Source organism: Polistes dominula, unplaced genomic scaffold (assembly GCF_049000335.1).
Source record: "Polistes dominula isolate Pdom_NZ unplaced genomic scaffold, Pdom_raw_medaka contig_77, whole genome shotgun sequence".
Classification (NCBI taxonomy): domain Eukaryota; kingdom Metazoa; phylum Arthropoda; class Insecta; order Hymenoptera; family Vespidae; genus Polistes; species Polistes dominula.
Genome location: NW_028301152.1, coordinates 3,269,102 through 3,292,704, shown reverse-complemented (window position 1 = coordinate 3,292,704; position 23,603 = coordinate 3,269,102). Strand labels below are relative to the sequence as shown.

The 23,603-nt window shown below is 31.2% G+C and overlaps 1 protein-coding gene across 1 annotated transcript; it reads right to left on the bottom strand.

Moving 5' to 3' along the window:
• Positions 1 to 2,410: 2,410 nt before the first annotated feature.
• Positions 2,411 to 12,922, bottom strand: LOC107064134 (tubulin beta-1 chain). Its single transcript, XM_015316484.2, has 2 exons — positions 12,680 to 12,922; positions 2,411 to 4,108 (listed from the first exon to the last, which is right to left on the bottom strand). Exons 1-2 carry the CDS (start codon positions 12,734 to 12,736, stop codon positions 2,822 to 2,824), a joined length of 1,344 nt encoding a protein of 447 aa, XP_015171970.1. The 5' UTR covers positions 12,737 to 12,922; the 3' UTR covers positions 2,411 to 2,821.
• Positions 12,923 to 23,603: the final 10,681 nt, after the last annotated feature.

The following is a 23,603-nucleotide window of genomic DNA, read 5'->3' as shown; positions in this document are numbered from 1 at the left end:
ATCACACATTAGAAGATTTAAAAAATGTCCTACTAAGGAAATCAACATTTCAAGTTCTTATCCTAAATGAAGAAATACAATTAAATGAAATACATACTATATCGATTTAATGATAAATTCGATAATTTCAAATGATATTCATTGTATAAAGGATTTGATTTTATTTGCGAATTGTTCTTTTTATATAATTAACGAATAGCGTCTTGGTTCGAATCGAATTCGCAAAGCGAGACGAGTATGCATGTAGCCGGATGATGAGTCATGCTTACTCCTCCATACGGGGTCGACGTCTGCCGCACTTTGTCAAAGAAGACCGGCTAGCTAGAAAGCTTGTAGACATTTCGTGCATATTAAATTAACTTTTCGCTTTTTTACTTCCTTTTAATCCTTATTTAATTACTCCTCATGAATTTAGTAAGGAAGCTTTACAATAACGTTAACTCCCGTAGTAAACCACTTACGTCATAAATATATAATTCGTCTTTTCATATGAACAAGAGCAATTAAAATGTACGTTTTATTTCATTAAAATGAATCACTAAAAAAAAATTACTACAAAAAATCAATGAAAATATATAAAAGACATAGCTGTATTACTACTTGTGTGTGTGTATGATATTGTTAGAATGTATTGTCGATATTATAAAATACAAATATTGTTAAATTTCTTTTTTCTTTCTTGTTTTATAAATAAATTATAAACATAAACATACCTGTAACATGATATATAATATATAAATATTCTAAGATACAATTTCAAAACAAGACTATATTTAAGATACATGGATAACTTATGAGTATAAATCAATTAATTTCACATACACACTCATAAAATAGAGAAAATTAACAAAGTAATATAAATCATATATTATTGAACGGTAATAAAAATTGTTATCATTTAATGGCGTTAAGAGCTTAATTATTAAGTAAATTTATTTTAAATCTAATAAATAAATTTAAAAATATTCTTTAATTGGTGTTATTAACTTTGATTTCTTTCACATAATTTAATCACATAAATTTGTATGATTTCAGATTTTTTATTCTAATATATATATATATTTAAAAAAAATAAATATATAAACAAAGAGAAAGAAAGACAATGTTGAATTATCCTAACTACAATGAATTAAGGGTGAGAGATAACTCAATGATCTCAATGAAAGCAAAGAGACTGGAGGCGGTCCAAACCGTAGCAATTTAAAGAGCTCTCCCGTCTTTAACGTAATTTTCAATGTACGTACTCGAAATTCTTCACCACCCACTCCAGACTTTCTGGAAAAATAGCCGCAGACACTCAAGCTTCTTCCTCTAATTTACAAGAGAAATATTCTTGATTAAGAAATTCACCGTTTAAATGAAATAAATCTTATTGTGTTTCTACGTACATTGTCGATTTCACGTCCAACACTTCTCGAGAAATACTTCTAGACACCTTGTTGAAAAAATTGATAACTACTAACGCAACGAATTGATACACCAGAACGATCCGTTAACAAATTTTTGTTAGGGAAGTTAACAGTGATCTGATTTCTTTAACTAACTGTATATCTTCGATCCGTTACTCTTCAACTCGTAGTCAACATTCTTTCAAAACGATGCCACATTATGCTATGCGTTCGGTTAAACCGCAGACGTTGAAACCTATCAGTTAATAAAAAAAAAGAAATAAAAAAATACTTTTTTTTTCCTATAAACATGTCAACGATCGTTGTTCAAATTTCCCGCAAATTATTTTACTCCTTTGGAAAGTAGAACCGATGTTGATAATATCGTTCAGTCGATAAAAACGATCGGATATTAAATAGAATTTTGTTTCATATCTCAGAATGTATTTCAAAGATTTCGATTTTTTTCATGTTATTTATTATATAGATTATATTGATTTATATTTAAAATTGATTCGTGTTGTGCATGTGTATGAAATGTAACGATGTAAGATTTTATCGACGTTTTTGAATAATGTTCTGCAACTAATCGGTAGAGGGCGAATTGGTAATATATACGCATAGTTGAATTTAAAATAAAATATTACGTTTTATATATAAATTTATCAATGAATAATGCGTCTACATAGTAACTTATAGCTAGTCTACAAAAAATGACCAACGATTTACTATTAACAGAATGATTTGTATGTAACAGGAACAAATTTGTCAACGATTGAAACTAAATACTACTACAAATTGCTTTTCATCAATGTAATTAAATATATAAATAAATAAATTCACATTATATGATCAATAAATATAAAATTTAATACATACCTCAATGAACGCTTACTGAAGTTTATTTATTTAAATTTGATCGGGTAAATTATGATATATCTTTATTAATAATCTTATTAAAAAATATTGAGAATGATTATAACACAAGAGGAAAACAAAAAGCATGTACATAACAACACACATTTATATGATAATAATTTATTCAAAAGATGGTGGCTTGCCGCTACAGCGGTTATACACTGGATACAAGACGCGTAAATATAATTAGTCCAAAACAGAATGATGACATTTTAATCTCGTTCGCATATGTTTTTCGAAATTGAATTAAATATATACCAAAAATTACGCACGCAGGCCTAAAAAAAAGGCGCGTCTATTCTTTTAATAATCGAATTCCAATCAATAGAAACGAAGTAATTGCGCGTATAAAAGAAATACAAAAAGAAATGTAAACGCAAGGAGTTAAGAAGCAAAAGGGGTGGATGTGTTCTTTTTGTATGGGAAATAGGATGAGGATGAGGAAGATGAGGTAATAGATTGGAGATAAAGAGTAAGAGTGGGGGAGTGTACGATGACAAATAGATCTTTCATATCTAATTTTCGTCGACCTCGGCTTCCTGCTCTTCGTCGAATTCGGCATCTTCGTCGGCGGTGGCTTCTTGGTATTGCTGGTATTCCGAAACAAGATCGTTCATGTTTGATTCGGCTTCAGTGAATTCCATCTCGTCCATACCTTCACCAGTATACCAATGAAGGAAAGCCTTTCTCCTGAACATAGCTGTGAATTGTTCGGAAATGCGCTTGAACAATTCCTGAATGGCAGTGGAGTTGCCGATGAAAGTGGCAGACATCTTAAGACCACGAGGTGGGATGTCACAAACGGCGGTTTTAACGTTGTTTGGAATCCATTCGACGAAGTACGAGCTGTTCTTGTTTTGAATGTTAAGCATTTGTTCGTCGACTTCCTTCATCGACATCCTACCACGGAAGATGGCGGCAACGGTGAGATACCTTCCGTGTCGTGGATCACAAGCAGCCATCATATTCTTTGCGTCGAACATTTGTTGAGTGAGTTCGGGTACAGAGAGTGCTCTGTATTGTTGGCTTCCTCTAGACGTAAGAGGTGCGAAACCTGGCATGAAGAAGTGTAGACGTGGGAAGGGTACCATGTTAACAGCCAATTTCCTCAAATCAGCATTTAGTTGACCAGGGAACCTAAGGCAGGTGGTTACGCCAGACATCGTGAGGGAGACGAGATGGTTCAAGTCGCCATAGGTAGGTGTCGAGAGTTTTAAGGTACGGAAGCAAATGTCATAAAGGGCTTCATTATCAATGCAATAGGTCTCATCTGTATTCTCAACCAGTTGATGTACGGAGAGAGTAGCATTGTAAGGTTCAACGACGGTATCTGATACCTTAGGCGACGGTACGACCGAGTACGTATTCATAATTCTGTCGGGATACTCTTCACGGATCTTGGAAATAAGAAGAGTTCCCATTCCGGATCCGGTACCGCCACCAAGTGAGTGGGTAAGTTGGAATCCTTGAAGGCAGTCACAGCTTTCAGCCTCCTTCCTGACTACATCCAACACCGAATCAACGAGTTCTGCACCTTCGGTGTAGTGACCCTTCGCCCAGTTGTTACCAGCACCGGATTGACCAAAAACGAAGTTGTCCGGTCTGAAGATTTGTCCGAAAGGTCCAGATCGTACGGAATCCATCGTACCTGGCTCCAGATCGACGAGGATGGCTCTAGGTACATATTTACCACCCGATGCCTCATTGTAGTAAACATTGATTCTCTCTAGTTGAAGATCAGAATCACCATGGTAGGTACCAGTCGGGTCAATTCCATGCTCGTCGCTGATGATTTCCCAAAACTACAAAATAACAATTACTCATTAGTTATGCATCCTAGTTTTTATCTAGTAAAAATTTAATGAGAATATATATATAAGGTAAGATCTTGCAGAATTTGTTCATCATGTGATCATCCTTTTTAAGCCTGCATAGAAACGAGGAGAGGAAGTTTCGCGCTAGCTAAAGCTTTCACCTAGCAATTATCTCGCGGCATCCGTTTTCAAGTCTTCCGTAATATCGAGCAGAACGCGGACGAAGGAAGTTCAATGACCCCCTTCTTCCTCCCACTCATTCTTTCTCTCTTGTTTCAAAGAGAATAGCTAACACGTAATTAGCCGTGATAGGTGCGCGCGTTTCACGAAATCATTCTTCGTTAAAATCCATCATCCTCTCTCTCCTGAATCAAATACAATCTCTTCGAATTAGAGCTAACGTAACAACATCAAAGAAACTCGGAACCACATCGGCAACTACAAACAGGACACGCTTGATGTCTTCCCCGTTCATGGTACCAAGGGTAGAAGTTACGTTAGAACGTTGCTGTATCGGGAAAATGGAAGGAAGGTAGTTTATATGCTAAGTTGAGTACGGTTGAGTACGGCTTCTGCCTTTCGATCTTTTCCTATTTAATTCGCGTTTATTACAAACCGTTAACTTTTTAACTAGGTCACTTCATGATCATGATGATATTCAAAAATAGAATCTTTGTAATAGCAAAACCAGAATGTACAAGGTATTTTAAAAGTATCGTTATTGCTATAACATACATTCTTTTAATTTCAATTAATTATCGTTTGAATGTTATTTACATTAATTAAAATAAAATAGCTTTCGCGGATATTTATTTTGAATGTAATGATATTACATTGTAGAGAAAATTGATTGATACTTTCCAAATCAATGACCTTAACATTTGAAAATTATTGTGGGCCTATGAAAATATTTAAAATGATATTGCAAACATTATTAAACGACATTGTTGGCAAGGGATTCACGTAGTCAGCTAGCTCTAGCTGCTAGCCAGCCAGGCAACTCTTCTTCTCTATTTCTCCCCACTTTGTCGTCAGTTCAAAGACCTCGACGGTATATTTCTGGAAATCGACGTGCGTGGAACGCGACGCGCGAAAGGAACGTGAACATCGCGGTTCTCTTGCAAGCAATGTTGTTAGATAGATATAAGCTTTTACGTTATCGTTTCTCTATCTCAATAACAAAAGTAGAAGAGACACGAAGAAACCTGTTATCATAGGTCCTGCTCGTACTTTACCTATTCTATTTTCCTATTTCAACTCAAGTATGGAAATTAATTTATCGTAACAAGAGATAAGAATTTTATTTACTCATTTAATTTCTATAAATTAACATATCTACATAACATTTATAAATATACACATAACATATTAACTTAAGCATTAATGATGGGAATTTATTGTATCATGTTTACACCATTCATAGTAACTTTCAGACAACACACGTCATATTATGTATTGATTATCATAATATTGACCTAATAATAAACATTGAATTAAATAACCTATTTCTCTACTATTCTAATATTATTAAAGATATATTGTGTCAATTACCTTGACACAATATCATTTAGTATATAGTACTAAAACTACTTTTATTCGCTCTTCAAAATTCAGCATATAATCCTACACGTATCGAATCTATTACTGACCAAAAATGCAATTCAAAATTCTATTCCGTGTTAGAACATATGATCGACATTAACATCGCAGAGTTGTTGAACGACATTGGACGAGTATAACTCGTAAAGAGAAGAATTGCAGCATGAAAGGAATGAAGCCAGACATTACGTAAGTGATCCTAAGGCGGTGGCTAGGTGCCCTTAACCGACTCGCCGAGTAGGCGATAAAGATTGCATATGGATACAGCAGGATAAGAAGAGAAAGAGACAGAAAATGAGCCCGGTTCGCCTTCGAAGACGTCCTACATGGAAACACGACGGGTGTATTAAGCAGTGACCATATATGAACATCGTTGGTGGGAAGCTAAGAAATCAGCAAAGTCTACCTTCTCTCTCTTTTTTCTTTTCACTCTGTCCACTCCCACCTAAGAGTCGCTGGCCGAGATATATACATATATGTAAGCTGAGTTGGTAGCAAATAACGTTTATAACGAAAGAGAGAGAGAGAGAGAAAGAGAGAAAGAGAGAGATATGAGTCATCAATGTCACCGCTATATATAGAAATGATGACCGTAAAACCGACATGGATGAACAATTACCATAAGCCACGATCAGAAAAATTTTTATGTATTACGTATGTATTACATATATAAATATATACAACATATGTTACTTGTAACTTGCATATACGGATAGATGAATATTTTCGAAAGCTTTTCGTAACTCATTGCCTCGATTCGCTTAAATCGTTACTTCCTCAGAAATATGTGTCACTCCGTCAAGCAGAACAACACCACGTAACTCTTGCGGTTTACACGCACGAAAGGAAGATTATTTTTTCAAGCGTATGTTATACACACGAAACTATTTCTTTTTTATTTAACTCTAAATTGAAATAGAACATAAAAATCAATTATTTAGTTTAAATAATAGAATTCTATTTATTGTTAGAATTTAAAATTACATTTAATTATTTCTTTTTAGAGGAAATAATAATTTATCATTTATTTCAAAGAGTTTTAAGATAACGACCATAATCAAAAATACTTCTTTTATCCATATCGAGATCTCGAAGAATCATTTAATAATATCACGTTCGATAAACTTGTTTTATTGTACATACGTGTCGGTAAATTTTGAAAATGTACTAACAATAAGTCAAAAACTTTTTAATTTATTTTATATTAAAAATGAATTTATTCTACATTTCGATTGAATGAAGTCATTATTCTTTGTAATTTTTGTTTCAATCTATTTTCATAATCATTAAAAAACAATACACGTATATACAATTCAATTGCCTTTCTAAATAAAAGTAGAGCCTGTCGTGTGAAAAGAGCTTAATAAAATTATTTCGTGCTTCCGCTTAGAAAGTTCCTTTCGTCGAATGACAGACGTCATTTAGGAAGATTGCCAGATGGGAAGCGAGAGGATTCTTGACCCAAGAGAGATATTCATAAACTAGGACAGATTCTTCATCGTGGTGAAAATTGCGATTTAGTTCGACGATTGTTTAAACTTTTCCAGTACTTCAGAGACCGACCTTTTTCATAAAATAAATATGAAATAAATTTCATCGATCATTTCCATCTCACATTGCTGCGTGTGGTTTGACATTTATAAAATGTTATATAAGCCGCCAAGGAGTTCTATAAAAGCTGCGGTCGTGTCTATAAATAGAAATGAATCTAACGCATTATTCGATTTTTCTTCTACATTTCGCATACATTAATTCTAATCGAGACATGCCAATAAATAACATCGTTACTATTGTGCTTTCGTATTATTTATAAAAGTGGGCAGAAACATTCTGGGCGTATTCTTTTCGAAGTTTTGAAATTATATATGTTGAAAAAAACAAAAAAAAATTGTTTCCATGTTAAAACTAAAAATTTGTTAATCTATACAAGTATCTATACAAGTATATTATAATCTATACAAGTATGTTGCATGTGAAGTTATTTAAATCATTAACTTATTTTCTAGCAACTATGATAGCACATATTTATTGTTTTTAACAAATAAATGTAAAATATTCGAAATTCAAAAAAAAAAAAAAAACCAAATAAATTCGAGATGCAAAAATATGAAATATCTATTTATAATAAAATCACGAAATAAATGTGATTAAAAGCAATGAATATTTAATATCAAGGATAATTAGTTTAAATAGCCTAGATATATACAATAATTAATGTTTACAGTTGCTTTCGGATAGTTAAATTATGCGACGGTAAACTTTGTAGTACATAAATATGAAATAGAAATAAAATAGCTTTATCTAAAGATATAAAAAATATTTGAAATATAAAATCAAAAGTGTAGTATGCAATATAGATAATAATATAAATATTAATTTTAATTGTCGAAGTTTGATTGTTTTTTTTATACAATTTCGAAATATATACTTATAAATGTTTATTTAGCTGTTTGCCAGAATTTTATCAATATTCAGTTTCTAGCAATGCGTATTATCCCATGGTAAATAAAAACCAAGAAAAAAAAACAAGGACCTAACAGTACCATTGTATAGGGTCAATGGATTCGGATTTGTGTTATTCTAAGATTATTAGTTTAGTCAAGCAAGAAAAGAAACATACAAGAATAAAGAAGAAATGGTTTGAGTACGAATAAAGAATTATAATAGGTACCTGTTATTTAGATATAATAGAATAACAAAGACCCCCCGCATAATTTAACGAACAGCTGTTTTCTATCACAAATTCTTTTTGTAAAAATCGATTCGTTCGAAAGACAAAAAAAGGTATCCAACAGAGTAATAAAATACATCCAAATATTGTAAAGAAGTTTACACCAAAACTTGTTTTGGTTAGGATAAAAAAACTTTTTCTTGTAACTTACTGTTAGATTAGAAATAACTTTTTCTACTACTTTAAGCGCCACTAAAGTGACTTCCCTGTAGGTGGTCCATTCTGTAAAACGAAACGCTACTGTATATAATAGCTTTCGACCAAGACGTATTTTTAAACGGATTTCACTTATTTTTCTGGTTTTAAAAGTTATTTGCATTGTATAAATAAATTTAGCAAAGATTTTAATCTTTTCGTTATATATATATATATACATAGAAATAATTTTTGTAAATATTTATATAAATTTGTTTACTTATTATCTCATGATAATATTATTACAAATATTTCAATAAATACTTCATTTTCTCAAATCACTTATTTTATTTTATTTTTTTTTTTATTAATATTGACAAAATTCATATTTAAGATATAGTTAAAAGATTAAGCAGGAGCACGATGCCAAGATCGAAAAAATAATTATGAAATTATATTTCATCACAAAAGATGAAGAAAGAATTTAAAAGAAATATTTCGAAATCCGTTCATATTTAATTATCAGCTTTAATATTCCCTTCTTCGTTAACAACTGTACCAAAAACTATCGATCTACTAGGCAAACGAACGTTTCGAGAACTTTTCTAAGCGATAAGGAGAAATATTACAAGGGTTCTTCATAAAAAAAGTGGAACATTCGTTAAAAAGAAAAGAAAAGAAAAAAAAAAAGAGGGTCAGAGATAAAACTAGCGTTAAAAGTTCAATAAAATTTCAACAACAGCGCGCACAATTATATTCAAAACTCTGATACAAGTTACTAAATATAGTAATAATTAATTTTCTCGTTAGAATATCATCTCCAATCAAATGAATGTTGTGTACTATGACATCTAGAACGCTTAGAGTTTCAATAAATTATTCAAATATACTTATTAAACGTACAAATGATTTGTGCTTTGATAATTATACTTTTTAAATTACTATTAAAAAAAATAATCATTTGTCTTCATAGCAGGGTCAACGTTTTAAATTAGAAAGAGATAGACTTCGATCGATTGAAACAAGATAGCGTGTTGTTGCGTGTTTCTGGTGAGTTATGAGAGTAGACTTTTTTCTTATACCTACTCGTATTACGTCCTTCACCGAAATTTATTTGCTTACAAATGAAAAAAAATTTAAATATGATGACTTAGCTGAAATATATTTCGATTACTAAGTATTCTCTTTTATTTCTACAATTCATTAAATTAGAGTTTTTAAAAATGGTAGAAACGTAGTTCTCTTTTTTTATTTTAATATCCGAAATATAAAATTTACATCAAATTATATAACATATAATATATAAATATATATATTATTTTTTAAATTTATTTATATACAAAAAAATATATTTAATTAAAGCTTATTTATAGTCGCACATATTTAAATAATAAATTATCTTTAAATAATGTCAGAAATGAAAGAAAAATAATTTAAACCAATATTCAAAAGGACATTCCGATATAAATTCTGATAAATGTTATCATTTGAACGAAATATTTTATTATCCGATCCTTTGAATATGAAAAGCAAGTCTCTTCGGTGAAAAGCACAGGAGTACGTTCACGATCGATACACCTGGCCGTAACCAGGGGGTTCGTTGGCAACGCGAATCCGCTCTAAACGGGGCGAGGCTGTCGTTCCAAAGGAAAGAAGGGGCAAGAAGGGCAGGGGGAGGTAGAGAGAGATGGAGAGAAAAATGACGAGAGGACGAGTCTTTACGCTTTATTTGGCAAAGACTCGATGTCCTTGACAAGCGAAAAGATTTATATAGTCACATATACTTTACACAACCAACACAAGCCGATGATGATTGCACAAGACTCGCTCTCTTGTTCCAATTATTTTCATCTAACTTTTGCATATATTTCTACTTTATAGATAAACTTTTGTGAATAGATATTTGTTACGATAAAAAAAAAACAAATCAATAATGGCCACGAGAACTCGAGGACATTGACTCGTTAAAGCGACCTTGAAAACTATGGGAGCGAAACCGATGATCGAACCGAACCTATTCGTCCCATTCAGTGAGTTTTATGATTTTCTTTTTCTATTAAATGATCTTGATATTTTAATTGGTTTTTACGATACATCCGTTAAATTGCAATCTCATGATATTGATATTCTAATGTTCTTTTTTCTTTTTTTTTATTTCTATAAATCTTTTATTTGTTTTTTACCGTATATAATAAAAGAATATTATACTTTGACACGGAATTATGAAAAACATTTATAAGAACAAGGCTTACTTAATTACATACATATCGTGTTGCGAGTTTGCATGTCATTCTACAAAAGAATGACACTCGGTATTATCGCAGTGTAATTCAAGAATGAATTGGGGTTACATTGTTTTCTTTAAAATTGGAAGAAGAAACGAATAGAAATAGAAAACTGAGTAAATTAATTTTGTTGTTTTGATAATAATTACTGATTTTCAGAAAATTAACAAATCCGTTCTTGTCTTTTGCTCTATGATTAATTTTCTTATTGTTAAATACCCAACCCACCACCCACCAAGTCTAATTGTAGGAATAACATGAAAAAGTGATAAATAGATGCTTTAACGAACTCACAGCTGCCTTCAAAAACAATAGGAAAGAGAAAAAAAGAAATTTGCATATAAAAGAATGGGGGAAAATTTGCAATACAATTTCAAGCTTTCGCTTTTGTCTCTTCTTTTAGTACGTCGACAAAACTCAACCCTTCCTCTTTTTACGATCGATAAAACTGTCGGCGGCTAAACAAAATTGCGTTTGGTAGAATGTTAGTAGCTCCGATCGATAATGTAAATGAAATCCTAAAATTTCCATCCTCTCCAAACCATACCATAGATTATATTGGTCAATAGAATTTCAACGAAAAAGATTATCTATTTTTAACTATGTGTACGTAAAAAACAATGAAGAAATGTAGAACCCACCATTAATTGCTTTCTTACTGGAAAATAAAACGGAATAATCATTCGGTTAAAATAATAGTATCAAATCGAGAAAAAGAAAAACAAAAGAGCAAGTAAGAAAAACTCAGATTTTACATTATTGCTTAACATGTAAAAATAAAAGAGTAAAAAAAATGAACGACAAAGAGAAGGAAAGAGGGATTCTTAAAAAGAGAGGAGAACAAAGAGAGATATCCGTTTGAAAAAGGAATTAAGAGAAAATATTCAACGGTCTTTCGTCTGAAGATAGAAAGAAATGTAGTATGGGTGTGGGAGTAAAAGAGACAGAGCTATAACTACCTTGAAAAGAGTATGAAAATGAGAAAGAGAAAGAGAGAAAGAAAGAGAAGACGAAAGATGCGCGCGCAATCGTTCGATGTCGACGCTGTTCGGCGAGTTCGTTGAGAACGAATTCCTACGAGCGAGGACGAGCCACACCCAGATATCCCCCCAATGTTCTTGATATTTTATTTTATTTTTTTCTTATTTATCTATTTTCCAGAATCTTTTAAAAAGCAACGATAAAAATATTTTACTTAAATATTCATACAAATTACTATCATTTCGAAACGTTGAGCAATGCAGAAAAATGGCGTCGCAACGGCTGAACGCCAATCGAATGATGTGGGGTGAGAAGGGAGTGAAGGAAAAAAAACCGTTAGAAATGAATGCCGGCCGGCCGGCACACAGGCAGGCAGCAGGCAGCTTGGCAGGGAAGCTGGCAAAAGAAAGCGATGTTCCTATTCGTCGTCGCCATGACAGGTCTTCGACCGTTGCCGACCGAATTACCGCCTTTCTTACTTTCCATACGAATTCTTTGTCATTTCTATCATCTCAAAAACATCACTTTGAAACGATAAATAGTACGATAAAATAGGAATCGATTATTTGAAGGATTACGAGTTTCACGATTTTTTTAATACGAACATGGCAACCTATTCGAAGCTTTCTCTCTTTCTTCTCTTTCTCACACATTATTACCTTGAATTTAATAAATCACTTCTTTTCTTTTCCAGTTAATATTATTTTCTTGTCTCTGTTTATAATGTAGAACGATATCAATAGCTTATTTAAACATCTATATAATAGCAAGAGAAAAAGAGAGAAAGAGAGATCAAAAGAATTATTTTATTATTCACATTTTACATACCTTAGCGCCAATTTGGTTTCCGCACTGGCCAGCCTGAATGTGTACGATTTCCCTCATGTTTGATGTGGCGTTGATGTACCTAACGGAGGTCCTCTTGAATTCGATATATATGTAATATTACGTGTAGCGTTATCGATAACGACGGTAACGTACTGCGGCGAAGAGTGATGCACGATCTCAGTCTGACGCGTCACGAGAGCCCAGAAACGAATAATGCGTTGGTGACGGCGTCCGTTAGAGATTTTCAAGCCTTCGCGAAGTCAATGGTGGGGGATAGAGAGATCGCATCCTATTGGTCGACGTCCATTCGCCGAAGCATTCTCCCCACTATTTTGCGATCGAGGCGCGACGTTGCCACTAATTCTTCTTCCTCCTCCTCGGCGTTATAGCGTCGGCGCCGGCTTCTCGCCTTTGCAGCGCGTCTATCTCTCCTCTCTCTCTCTTTCTCTTTCTTTCTTCTCTTTTTCATTCCACATCTCCCGCTCTCTCTCTTACTCGTTCGTGTGCCTTGGCCGTCGTTGATTCGCTAAGAGCCCAGCCGATCCTGCGTGCTCGCTTGGCGCATCGACGTCGATCGTCTTCCTTACCATTTTCCTGAGGTTAGGAACGGCCGGAAGAGGGCTGGCTTGATTCGATGCGGAAGCGATTCCGTCGATACGACGGTACCAACGATTTTAGCCCTCTTTTTCTATCTAACAATTTTGCTCTATACTTTGTATGATGTATTGTATGATGTAGATTATATGTATATAAGTACATACGTACGTACCTATGTATATAATACATATGTAACAATACACATGTTCGTATGCGAAGATATTTCTCTTCGTGTGCGTGTATAATATATGAATACGAGAAGAAATGTGTGTAGGTAGTGTCGTCGAACGTATATGAATGTGTGTCTGGCCGCATTTGCTTTTCCACTTCCTATAGATACGATTACTTCGCGAAGTATTTTAAGTGGCTCTTGAGATGCATTCTGATGTGATGCTACTTGGAGAAAAACTTGCTGGACCATTGAATAAATTTGGATCGAATGAATATAAAAGTCTTTCATATAGCTTACAAGAGTCAATCCAATTCTTATCTCACGAACGATGAATATTTTGAACTAACTTATCTATCGATGTATAAATACGAATTTGAGAGTCTATATAAAGATGTATATATTTAAAAGACGTATGGTATGCCAAGATACTTGTGTGCTATTTTCAGTGCAGGAAATGTGCATAACTAATATGCGCGCATATGCTTTTTTAAAACACTTATAGTAACGTTAATTTAAGGATAATACGTATTTAAACATATGTACCAAAATGAAAATGCAACGAAATTTTAATGAAATATTTTTTTAATTTCTTTTTTTCTTTATTTTTTATATTTTCACTACATACGAGTTATCACAGTTAAAAAATCTATCTCGTACAAATTAATCTCATCTACCAAGTCTTCTCTATCTCGAATTTGTTCGCATCGAGATAGTCCGATTTACATCCGATTCTTCATATCTCACGTCCTATACCCATGAACAGGACATATATATTCATATATTCCATGCTTCGTTTTCGATATGATCGGAGATGCGGCGATCGAATTTCGATACGCTGTATTCTTTTCACTCGGAAAATTGATACTTACTGTCAATGTTACTTTTACAATGTCTCATCTTTTAATTAATCTGTACTTATCGATTACTATCTTCGTTCATAAATTATCAATACATACTATCATCGTGTATCAAATCTAAACATTCCGAATCATCGAAATAGAAATGGAAATATAATGTCCATTTGTCATTATATTCAAACTTCTGCGAAAAATAGAAAAAGTAGAGGGAGGAGGAGAGAGAGAGAGAGAGAGACAGAGACAGAGAGAGAGAGAGAGAGAGAGAGAGAGAGAAAAAAGAGAGAAAACAATCTCATTATTGATGAATCACAGGAAGATCTTTCGTCATCCGAATTGTTTATGGTAATATGAAATAAATAATCGTTTGATGAGTATATGTGTAGAAAATACACAGTCTCCTTAAAAACTTACATAATACTCGTTTACCTTTTTTGAACGTTCCCCGTATCGTCATGGCTATCTCGAGTCAAAAGTATATAACACCGTGTTCGTAAGCGCAAATCCTCTTAAGAAATCTCTTTGCTTGTTTACCTGTATCTACAAGCTCGAATGATTACGTAAAAATCTATCTTGCATTGGAGGGTGCATTGGAGGGTGCATTAAAGAGTACATTAGAGGGTACAAGAAATATGAAAGGTATTTGAGATCGAGGAGGTTTTTATTTTAAATAAATTCAGACTTGAGTTAGTAATTTTTCGAAATATTTTTATTGTTACGTTTAAAAATTAAAATTTTTTGTAATTTTTCTTATTTAGTTTATACAAAACACTTGTATATGTAAATAGTGAATAGTCTAACGGTAATAAAATTCACTTTACTGTAATTTTTCTTTTTACTAATATAAATAATAAGCATGCATGTCACAATTTCTTTTAACGTAACAACTTAATTATAATTCCTTAAAGTACAAAATATCAACTTTATTTTGCAAGTAAAATTATTATAAAAGTAATATATTAAATAAATGAACAGTAAGAGTTCATCAGATTTTTCTGGAAATTTGATTCCATAAAAGTACAATCGCGCAGTTGGTTAGGATAGTTATCAACGAAACATATAGAAGTGATTTTTTGCAATTAGTGAGTTGAAAGTTGGAAATTGTGTAATTCTAAAACAATTATAGTAGTTAATTATTTGTATTTTTTATTTTTATTTTTTCCTTAAGCATAAAGCTACTTCAATACATTTTTTATTTATAGCATCTGAAAAGTGAGCATTTGTTCTATTAATAGAGATTATATTTATATTGTAATAGATGTGTTTATTTGCGCGTGCAAAGGATTAAAATAAACCCGAAATTAGGTTTGATATTACAGTACGGATTCTAAGAAATTCGAAATATCTCTTTGTAGTTTACTTTTTTTCACTCTACAACGATGAAGTGACTAAAGACTCGAGATTTATTTTATTTTTTGTATAATTATTTTTATAATTGTTTTATACATTTAACATATAATAAAAGTATATTCTTTTTTAAATAAAATAAATTACACAGTATGTGTCAAAAATAATGACACTAAATTCTTTCATATGTTTTACGTATGTATATAGAAATAAAATTGTAACTATTATTGAAAGAATATATTAATTTTTGTACAATTAGTTATAAAGTCATCATTGATATAAATAAATTTGTAAATAAATAAGTAAATATATATACAGAAAAAGCTTTATTATTATAAAGTTTGTTTATTTCAAAAATTCAAAATAAAGTCATTTTCTTTCTTTCCATTTATCTTAAATTAGAGATCATACATTTAACAAGTAAATAGATGTAATGTTCAAATCAGAGTTGGTGGAAAATGTTTCGATTTGTTTTTTTAGAAACATTAAACTTACCTGTGTAGAACGACCAGAGTAATCTCATGGCAAACTGTTTCAGAGCTCTAATGCTATATATGTACAGTTGTTGAATAGTTTGTAAAGTAATGACTCAGATGGTCACGTTTTACAAGTCAGACCCTTCGACAGCTTTTAAAACGCGTGCACGTCCTCGTCGTCGCAGCTTTTTCACCGAAGAGAAATGCAAAACCGAGTGTTAATTGGTGCTGGTGATTACAAGCTTCTAGCTAGCAGAGAAAAATTATTAATTAAGCAGGTACTACTTAACGCTACAGCTTTACTACTGGTTCTGACATATTTCTGCTCTTTTGAATCCGTGCAAATGTTGAAAACAAATTAAAAAATCAATTTTAATTTATAATAAAAAAATTCAGTTTATATTTATTGAATAAAAAAAGAAAAATTAAAATATTGGAAAAGAAATTTAAATTATGAAATCTTATTGAACAGTAAAATAAATGGATTATTAATTTAAAATTGTAAGGGATGACATTTCAAATCTTTTATTAAGATTTATTAAGAAATCTATTTTTGAATTTATCGAGTCATCTAAAATGTGCGATCTAATCGCAGCGAAACAAATGAATTCTTCATTGTTTGCAATGATTTAAAATAATACAGTTAAATGTGAAATAATAAAGTTTATCGTAATTTGGTCCGGAAAGAAGAAAAGCCATTGTATTCATATACTTATCTCCATAATAATGTTCTCTCGTCATCGAGTATATTCGACTGTCACGTGAAGACAATACATATACGTGTCGCATCACCGACCACGACCAAGAATAGCCAAATGGCGCTTATGAGACCGGACGTGAAATTATATTACGAGCTCCACCCTTCCCAAGAATTTACATCTCGGTCAACTTCTTTGTCTTTATCGTGCACAACCAAAGTTTAACATTTAATTTAAAATACAAAATTAAAAGAAAATTCTTGGAAAAATTAAAATATTAACTCAATCAAAATTATACAGAATAATTTATATAAAAATAGTTTTATTTTGTAAATAGATTAATATTAATTTTGAACAACGTTAATAATTTACTTGTCGTTAATGTTGTATTTTGTAATATTTTTTCATTGGACCGAATTTCATTTATCGACTCGTCGAAATCCGTAGCAACGAAGTCGCGACGCTATTCTACCGCAATTCGTACCACCCCTTGCCGCAATTCAGCCTTAGACCCACCCTTGACTACCTTAACCTGCACCGGAAGAAAGTCGATATGTGACTCACGAACGTACACGCCCTTCGAAACGTCGAAGGTTCGATTAACGCTTTGACAAATATTTTCTTATACGCCTGCGTACGATAATTAGATTTAATAACGTTTTGATTTTCTTAATTTTCTTTATTTACATTTTTGAATAATTTTCTTATTTAAACAGATATTTTTCACATCTTTCCATTCCTAATTAATCTATATAATTATTAATTTTCATTGATACATAAATAAATTCATTTCTATTACATTTTAATTGAAAATAAGTGTTTGATACATTTATACCTGTATTATTTTTTTTATCACCATGCAGTTATTTTGATTCCTTTATACTCGATCGTTAATTTAAATTCAACACGTTTTTAAATTGTACATGTTTTTATTTTGTTTTCTATTAAATAAAAACGAATACAAATATGAAGTAATACTTTAATGAGTCACTGGTATTGATCAATCAAGATAAAAAATACTTTAAAAAATTACCTTATCTTATTAATAAGTAGATAACGTTATTATTCAGCTAAATAAGGTGAGTCAACTAAGACCGACTGCAATAATCTATAATTTTTATAATAAGAAAAAATATTTCATATAAAAATTGTTCGTTGTCAAAAGACAAGTAGGATATTTGAAAGTCATTGTCATTTTTTAAATAAAACTACGTATTTTTTAATCCCTTACAACAGTAATAGCTCTTTACAAAATAATTACAACGTTTATCTATATTTAAATTCATTCATATAAAAAAAGAGAAAAAAATTAAAATAAAAGAAAGTACAATAAAACAATAACAAAACATATTTATTAAATATTTATTTTTTTTTTACTATGTAATATAATATGAAAAAAATAGGATTAAATGAAATTGATGTTGCATGAAATTTTTAAAGGGGTTACATTTGAAATTGATTATCACAACGAATTTCCAAACATCTTGTCTACGTTAGATTTGTCATCTATTTAACCCCGATTCAAAGATCGCTAGACGTTTGCCACCAACCTCCTTTGTGGTTCTCGCTTACGCAGAAACCGATCACGTTGACATAGCCACGTTATGTATGTACATCCTTACGAATGCGAAAGACGAGGGTACAGAGGGGTAGACTCGCTTACGGCATTGCGACGTATATAAGCCGGTCTCTCCGCTGCGTTACCATGTATGGATCACTCACTCACTCTCCGTTGCTCGGCGAGAAGAAAAAAAGATCGCGAGCGATCCTACTACACGCATGCATCGAGAGAACCTAGAACGTGTTTCTCTTTATCAACCTTTATAAACTTCGATCGAAGACATTTTCTAATCTCCTAGATCTTTGTTTTCAATTAATTTTTTATTAATTCATTTTATTTTTTTTATTTTTTTACATAAACGTTTTCGTTTTATTGATTTATATTGATACATGATTCTTATATAAAAAAATGTAATGATCTAATCATTAATTTAAACATTTTTTCATTGTGTATAGTTGACAGTATGTTACTTAGTACGTGATTTAACGTGTAAAAAAAATTGTTTGTTGTTGATCCAAATAATTTGTAACTTAATATAATATCATAAATTTAATTGTGTTAAATTGTGTTCAATTATAATTCTATTAGGATATCTTAAATATCTAATATCAAAAATTTCTCTATGTTGTTGTAAATATTCGACTTGGAATATACACTTACATATAGTGATCACATTATGTAAAATATATGGAAAAATACGTTGATTCGTGTTAAATGTATATAGATATTATAAACATTGTTCAAGGATATTTCTAATATCTTCAACAAGACGTTCATTACAACTAAAATGACTTTGAACTACAACGTCGAAATAGAACTACAAAATTACGTATTCTCTCTGCATCTAGTCTTTAAACTTAATCTACCGTTTTATAATTAGAATCATTTCATTAGAAAGTAAACATGTTTTTCTTCTCAGCATATGCTCTACTTTAGGGGTATTTAAATGATCTCAATTTCACACAATGACAATGACTTTCAACGTAAAACGTCTCCAATGGAAATCATCTGACAATGAGCTAGCTATTTTCAAGAAGATTTCTTTACCTCTATTGTTTTCGTGATCCAGATTTTTTCAGGATCATATGAGAATTATTTTCCATTGAAAATTCCTATTCCGATTAAATGAGAGTTCCACAGTTACGTATTTTCATTGAGCTGTTTGTACGGAAAACGACAATACGAACGACTATATTTGACAATTGATTGTTCAAATCTCGAACAAGTATTAGATTTTATCGGATAAATTTTCAAATACTGTTACTCACGAATAAGTTTAGAAAAAAATGTCATATACAAGATTAGCGTAATAAAAGTTAATTGAAAGTAAAGGTCAAGTTTAACAATAAAAATAATGATTATATTTTCTTTATTTTACGATCGTTATATTTATTACTTTTATTTAATTTGGAATAGAAGATCGATTATCATCGTAATGCAGTAATTTATTATATTTTTATTTCTGCCACCCAATTTTTAACACATTCGCGGACGGCATACTTTTTCTTTTTTTAATACTGAGTACCAGTAAAACCACTTTACCAGCAAAACTACCAGCACAAGTACCAGCAAAACTAATGAATTATTTTAATTTATATTTAAATAATAAAATATAATTATTTAAATATTATATTGAAATAATTAAATATAAATTTAATATATAAAATTTATAGAAATATATATATAAAAATTTCTTTTTATTAAATTTTTAAAATTTAAAATAACGTGAATTCACGTCAGCGGTCGCGAATGTGTTAACGCGATTTATCACTCAATCTTTTCTTCAATTTATTTTCATAAATACTTTCCCTTATTCTTCTTGCATTCTTGCAAAAATCACGTAAGTTGAATTTGTGTTGAATGTTACCGATAATTCTCTTAAAGAATATACTTGAGATTTAAATGCTCTGTGTTTATCGTCCTTCGTTCTTACTTTGGTATTAAGCTAACAGGCAAACTGGTCGTACGTGGTCGATGGTGACATCACGTCTACTTTAAAACATTACACGCCTTCCTTCTTCAATTGAAAGAAAAAGATAGAAAGAAATAGAGAGAAAGAGAAAGAGAGAGAGAGAAAGAAGAAAATGATTTGATTTGAGTTTAGCCATTGTTCTTATCTGCAACGTTCAATCTGTCTTTCTTTCTTTGGCTAAAAGATTATTTTATTGATAAATTCGAGTGATGCGAGATAAAGCATGAAGTAAATTCGTTAACGATATCAATTTTCTTATTCGTGTAAAACATATATATTCCCGGTATTATCTTTGTAATACTGGATTAAAAATAAAGTAGAAGGGAAAAGGATACTGAAAAGGGGTGCCGTGTATACTGGGCTTCATCGTCGGTTCGTATTTTACCGTCTCAATCCGAGAAAATTGCATGGATCTTGTAATCCTATCCAGTCTATCAAATTTATTTCTAGCGGAACACGCTACGCTTCACGTATTTCCGCATTTTTGTCGATTCTTTTATATCCACTAAGGATCGATTTTCTTATAACATTAAAAATAATGCGTAAGAGAGAGGTATTATTGTATATTAAGAGACAATTTTTTGACTTTTTATAAATAATATGTTATTATAATTCGTATTTGTTAACAAAATAATATTTTTAACTGCTCATTTAAGTCATTTAAATCTTAATGTAATTATATTTAATTATATGCTTTATTTCTATATGAAATTATATAAAACATATTATAAAGAAAAACATTGTGTCAGTTTATAATCTGTGTTGAAAAAGAAAATACAATTAATAAAATAGTTTTCATCGTTATTTACCTTGATTTCGTTGTTTCTTCTTTTATATCGTACAATATTCGTATCGATATCAATTATAAAGCGTGAACCAAAAACTTGTAGATAGTTTTCTAAATTAAATATTTATTTCTGAAAATTTAAAAGTATCAAACTAGCTTGTTTAAATGCAACAGGCCTAACTACAAGTTTAAAAAAGTTTCGATAAAGGATAATTGATTTTTAAGATCGAACTTTTAACCCACCTGGGAACATTATACTTATCGTGTAGAATTAAAAGGTTTCGTACCTGGAAACGAGAAAGTAGATATATTGCTATTCATGGATTTTCATATTTGTATTAATAAAAAAAACCCGATCTTTGAAAATTCTAAGTTAGCGATGTGAACTTTGTATAGACAATTATTTCGTATTTCATGACTTTTACTTTGCCGATAGGCGACAAAAATTACTAAACTTTGAAACGACCGCAGTGTGAGTCATATATTAATAAATTACAACCTTCCTTTTTTTCCTTTTTCAAAGGTTAAAGTGAGAGAATCGATATTTCGTTAACCTTGTCTGTCATACTGACTTGTTCCCACTGTTATCACTGTTATCGATAAAAAAAAACTCATTTAAATTATCTATTGCATTTTTTGTATATTTACGAGCCTTCAACAAAAGTATATGTTCGATAAGAACGCAACAATCGTAAATACATATTTAAAAAACCGAAAAACAAATTAAATTCAGAATGACCTTTCAAAAATATACCGTAATCGTACTATTATAATTAGCTTTCTATAATCCAGTTTTTTGTTAAAATAAAAATATTATACAACGCGCAAAAAATTCATAATAATATTATTATGGTAGTATAGTATATACCATGCTAACAATTTATACTTCGGATTTGAATTAGTAATCTTGTGACGTGAAGAAATAAAATATAATTTAAAAAATATAGATAGATTTATAAGAATGTGAATTTCAAAGTTACATAAACTCATATAAGTTTAAAGAAGACATTTAAATTTCCAATCAATTTCTAGTTAATCGATTGTACCGTTCCACTTTGGCAAATGAGCCCAGAAATGGAGGGAGTAAAGTGAGGGCTTGCGTGCACCTCGAGTATGACTCAGAAGGTGGGCATCGACCTCAAAGACTGAGTATTCCGAGTTCACCCCTTCTCTGAAAGATCCTACTGCTTAGTCTACTCTTTATATGAACAAAAATAAGAGAAAAAAAGAAATAAATAGACAAAAAATTACGATCAATTAAGATAAATTTTAAATTATTAATTGAATCAAATAATATCGTTGATCAGATCGATAACTAAAAGAAATAATCGTTAAATAAAGATAGTAATGCTGATAAAGAGAAATGAATTTAAAATTTAAATCAATTTACATAAAATTTAACTATAAAATGAATACGATAAAATAATTGACAAAATCAGCAGCTTGGAAAACATTATCATTGTGTATTGCAGGCAGTAAGGGTAGTGCTACCAATAACGATGATGCTTGTGGTAGCTCGATACTCAGGTTCTTTTTCTGAGTCAGACATGCAAAGGGGAATTGAGTCAGCCGTCTATCGATCGACATTTAGCCTAACGTCGTAGAAAAATGTTGGCGACGTGGACATTGGCGAGTGCCATTGGCAAATTGTCTATTTGCATTATACCGATGATATATTAAACGCGATCATGGTTAATGTCACGATCGAGGACTCGTTAAAAAAAAAAAAAAAATGAAGAAGTCATTGAAGAAGAGAAAGAGAAGGAGAGAAAGAAAGAAAGAGATAGAAGATCACTTGATCTAGCAGCTAGGCGTTAGCTAGCATTTAATACATGTTAGACCTTGTCTTGTCTGTTTTATTGATCCTTAGGATATGTTCGATGACAGGTATATGTCTAAATACTACTACGGGCGTATACATGCGCAGGACACAAGTAGATAGAGAGACAGAGAGGAAGGAAAAGAGATAGTGAAAGAGAGAGAGAGAGGGGGAGGAGGAAAGAGAGGAAAGCTGCTTCGAAACATCCTAGCCTCTCTCACAGATATTGATCCGTCTACCACCAAGACTACAACATGAAATCGTTCTGTTAACTATCCAGAGGCATCGCTGATGAAAATTCTATCCTTGCATTATTCTTTTTCTTTTTATCTTCCATTCTACTCTCTATCATATCTCCGATGACACAAGTTAGACAGCTTTAGCTTTATTGGATAGGGGTGGTTTTCCAATCTCTTGGAAAATCTTTCAATACTTCAATATGTTTCGGGAATGAAATGAAGTAAAAACTAGATTTTTTTTTATATATATTATACTTCTGAATTATTTTATTATTCTAATCATAATTATTATGTCAAATATTTTGTAAAATTATAGTAAAAAGTGTTTGTAAAAATAATCGTTATTTTGCTTTAGAGAAAATTTGTAAATGAGTTCTCTCGATAAAGTCAATCTGAAAATGG

What these genes read in the sequence shown, in the direction of transcription:
- LOC107064134 (XM_015316484.2), bottom strand. Translation starts at nt 12,736, where the DNA reads ATGAGGGAAATCGTACACATTCAGGCTGGCCAGTGCGGAAACCAAATT. An exon ending in GAAACCAAATTGGCGCTAAG is followed by an intron (nt 4,109 to 12,679) that starts GTATGTAAAATG and finishes GTTATTTTGTAG; the next exon opens with TTTTGGGAAATCATCAGCGA.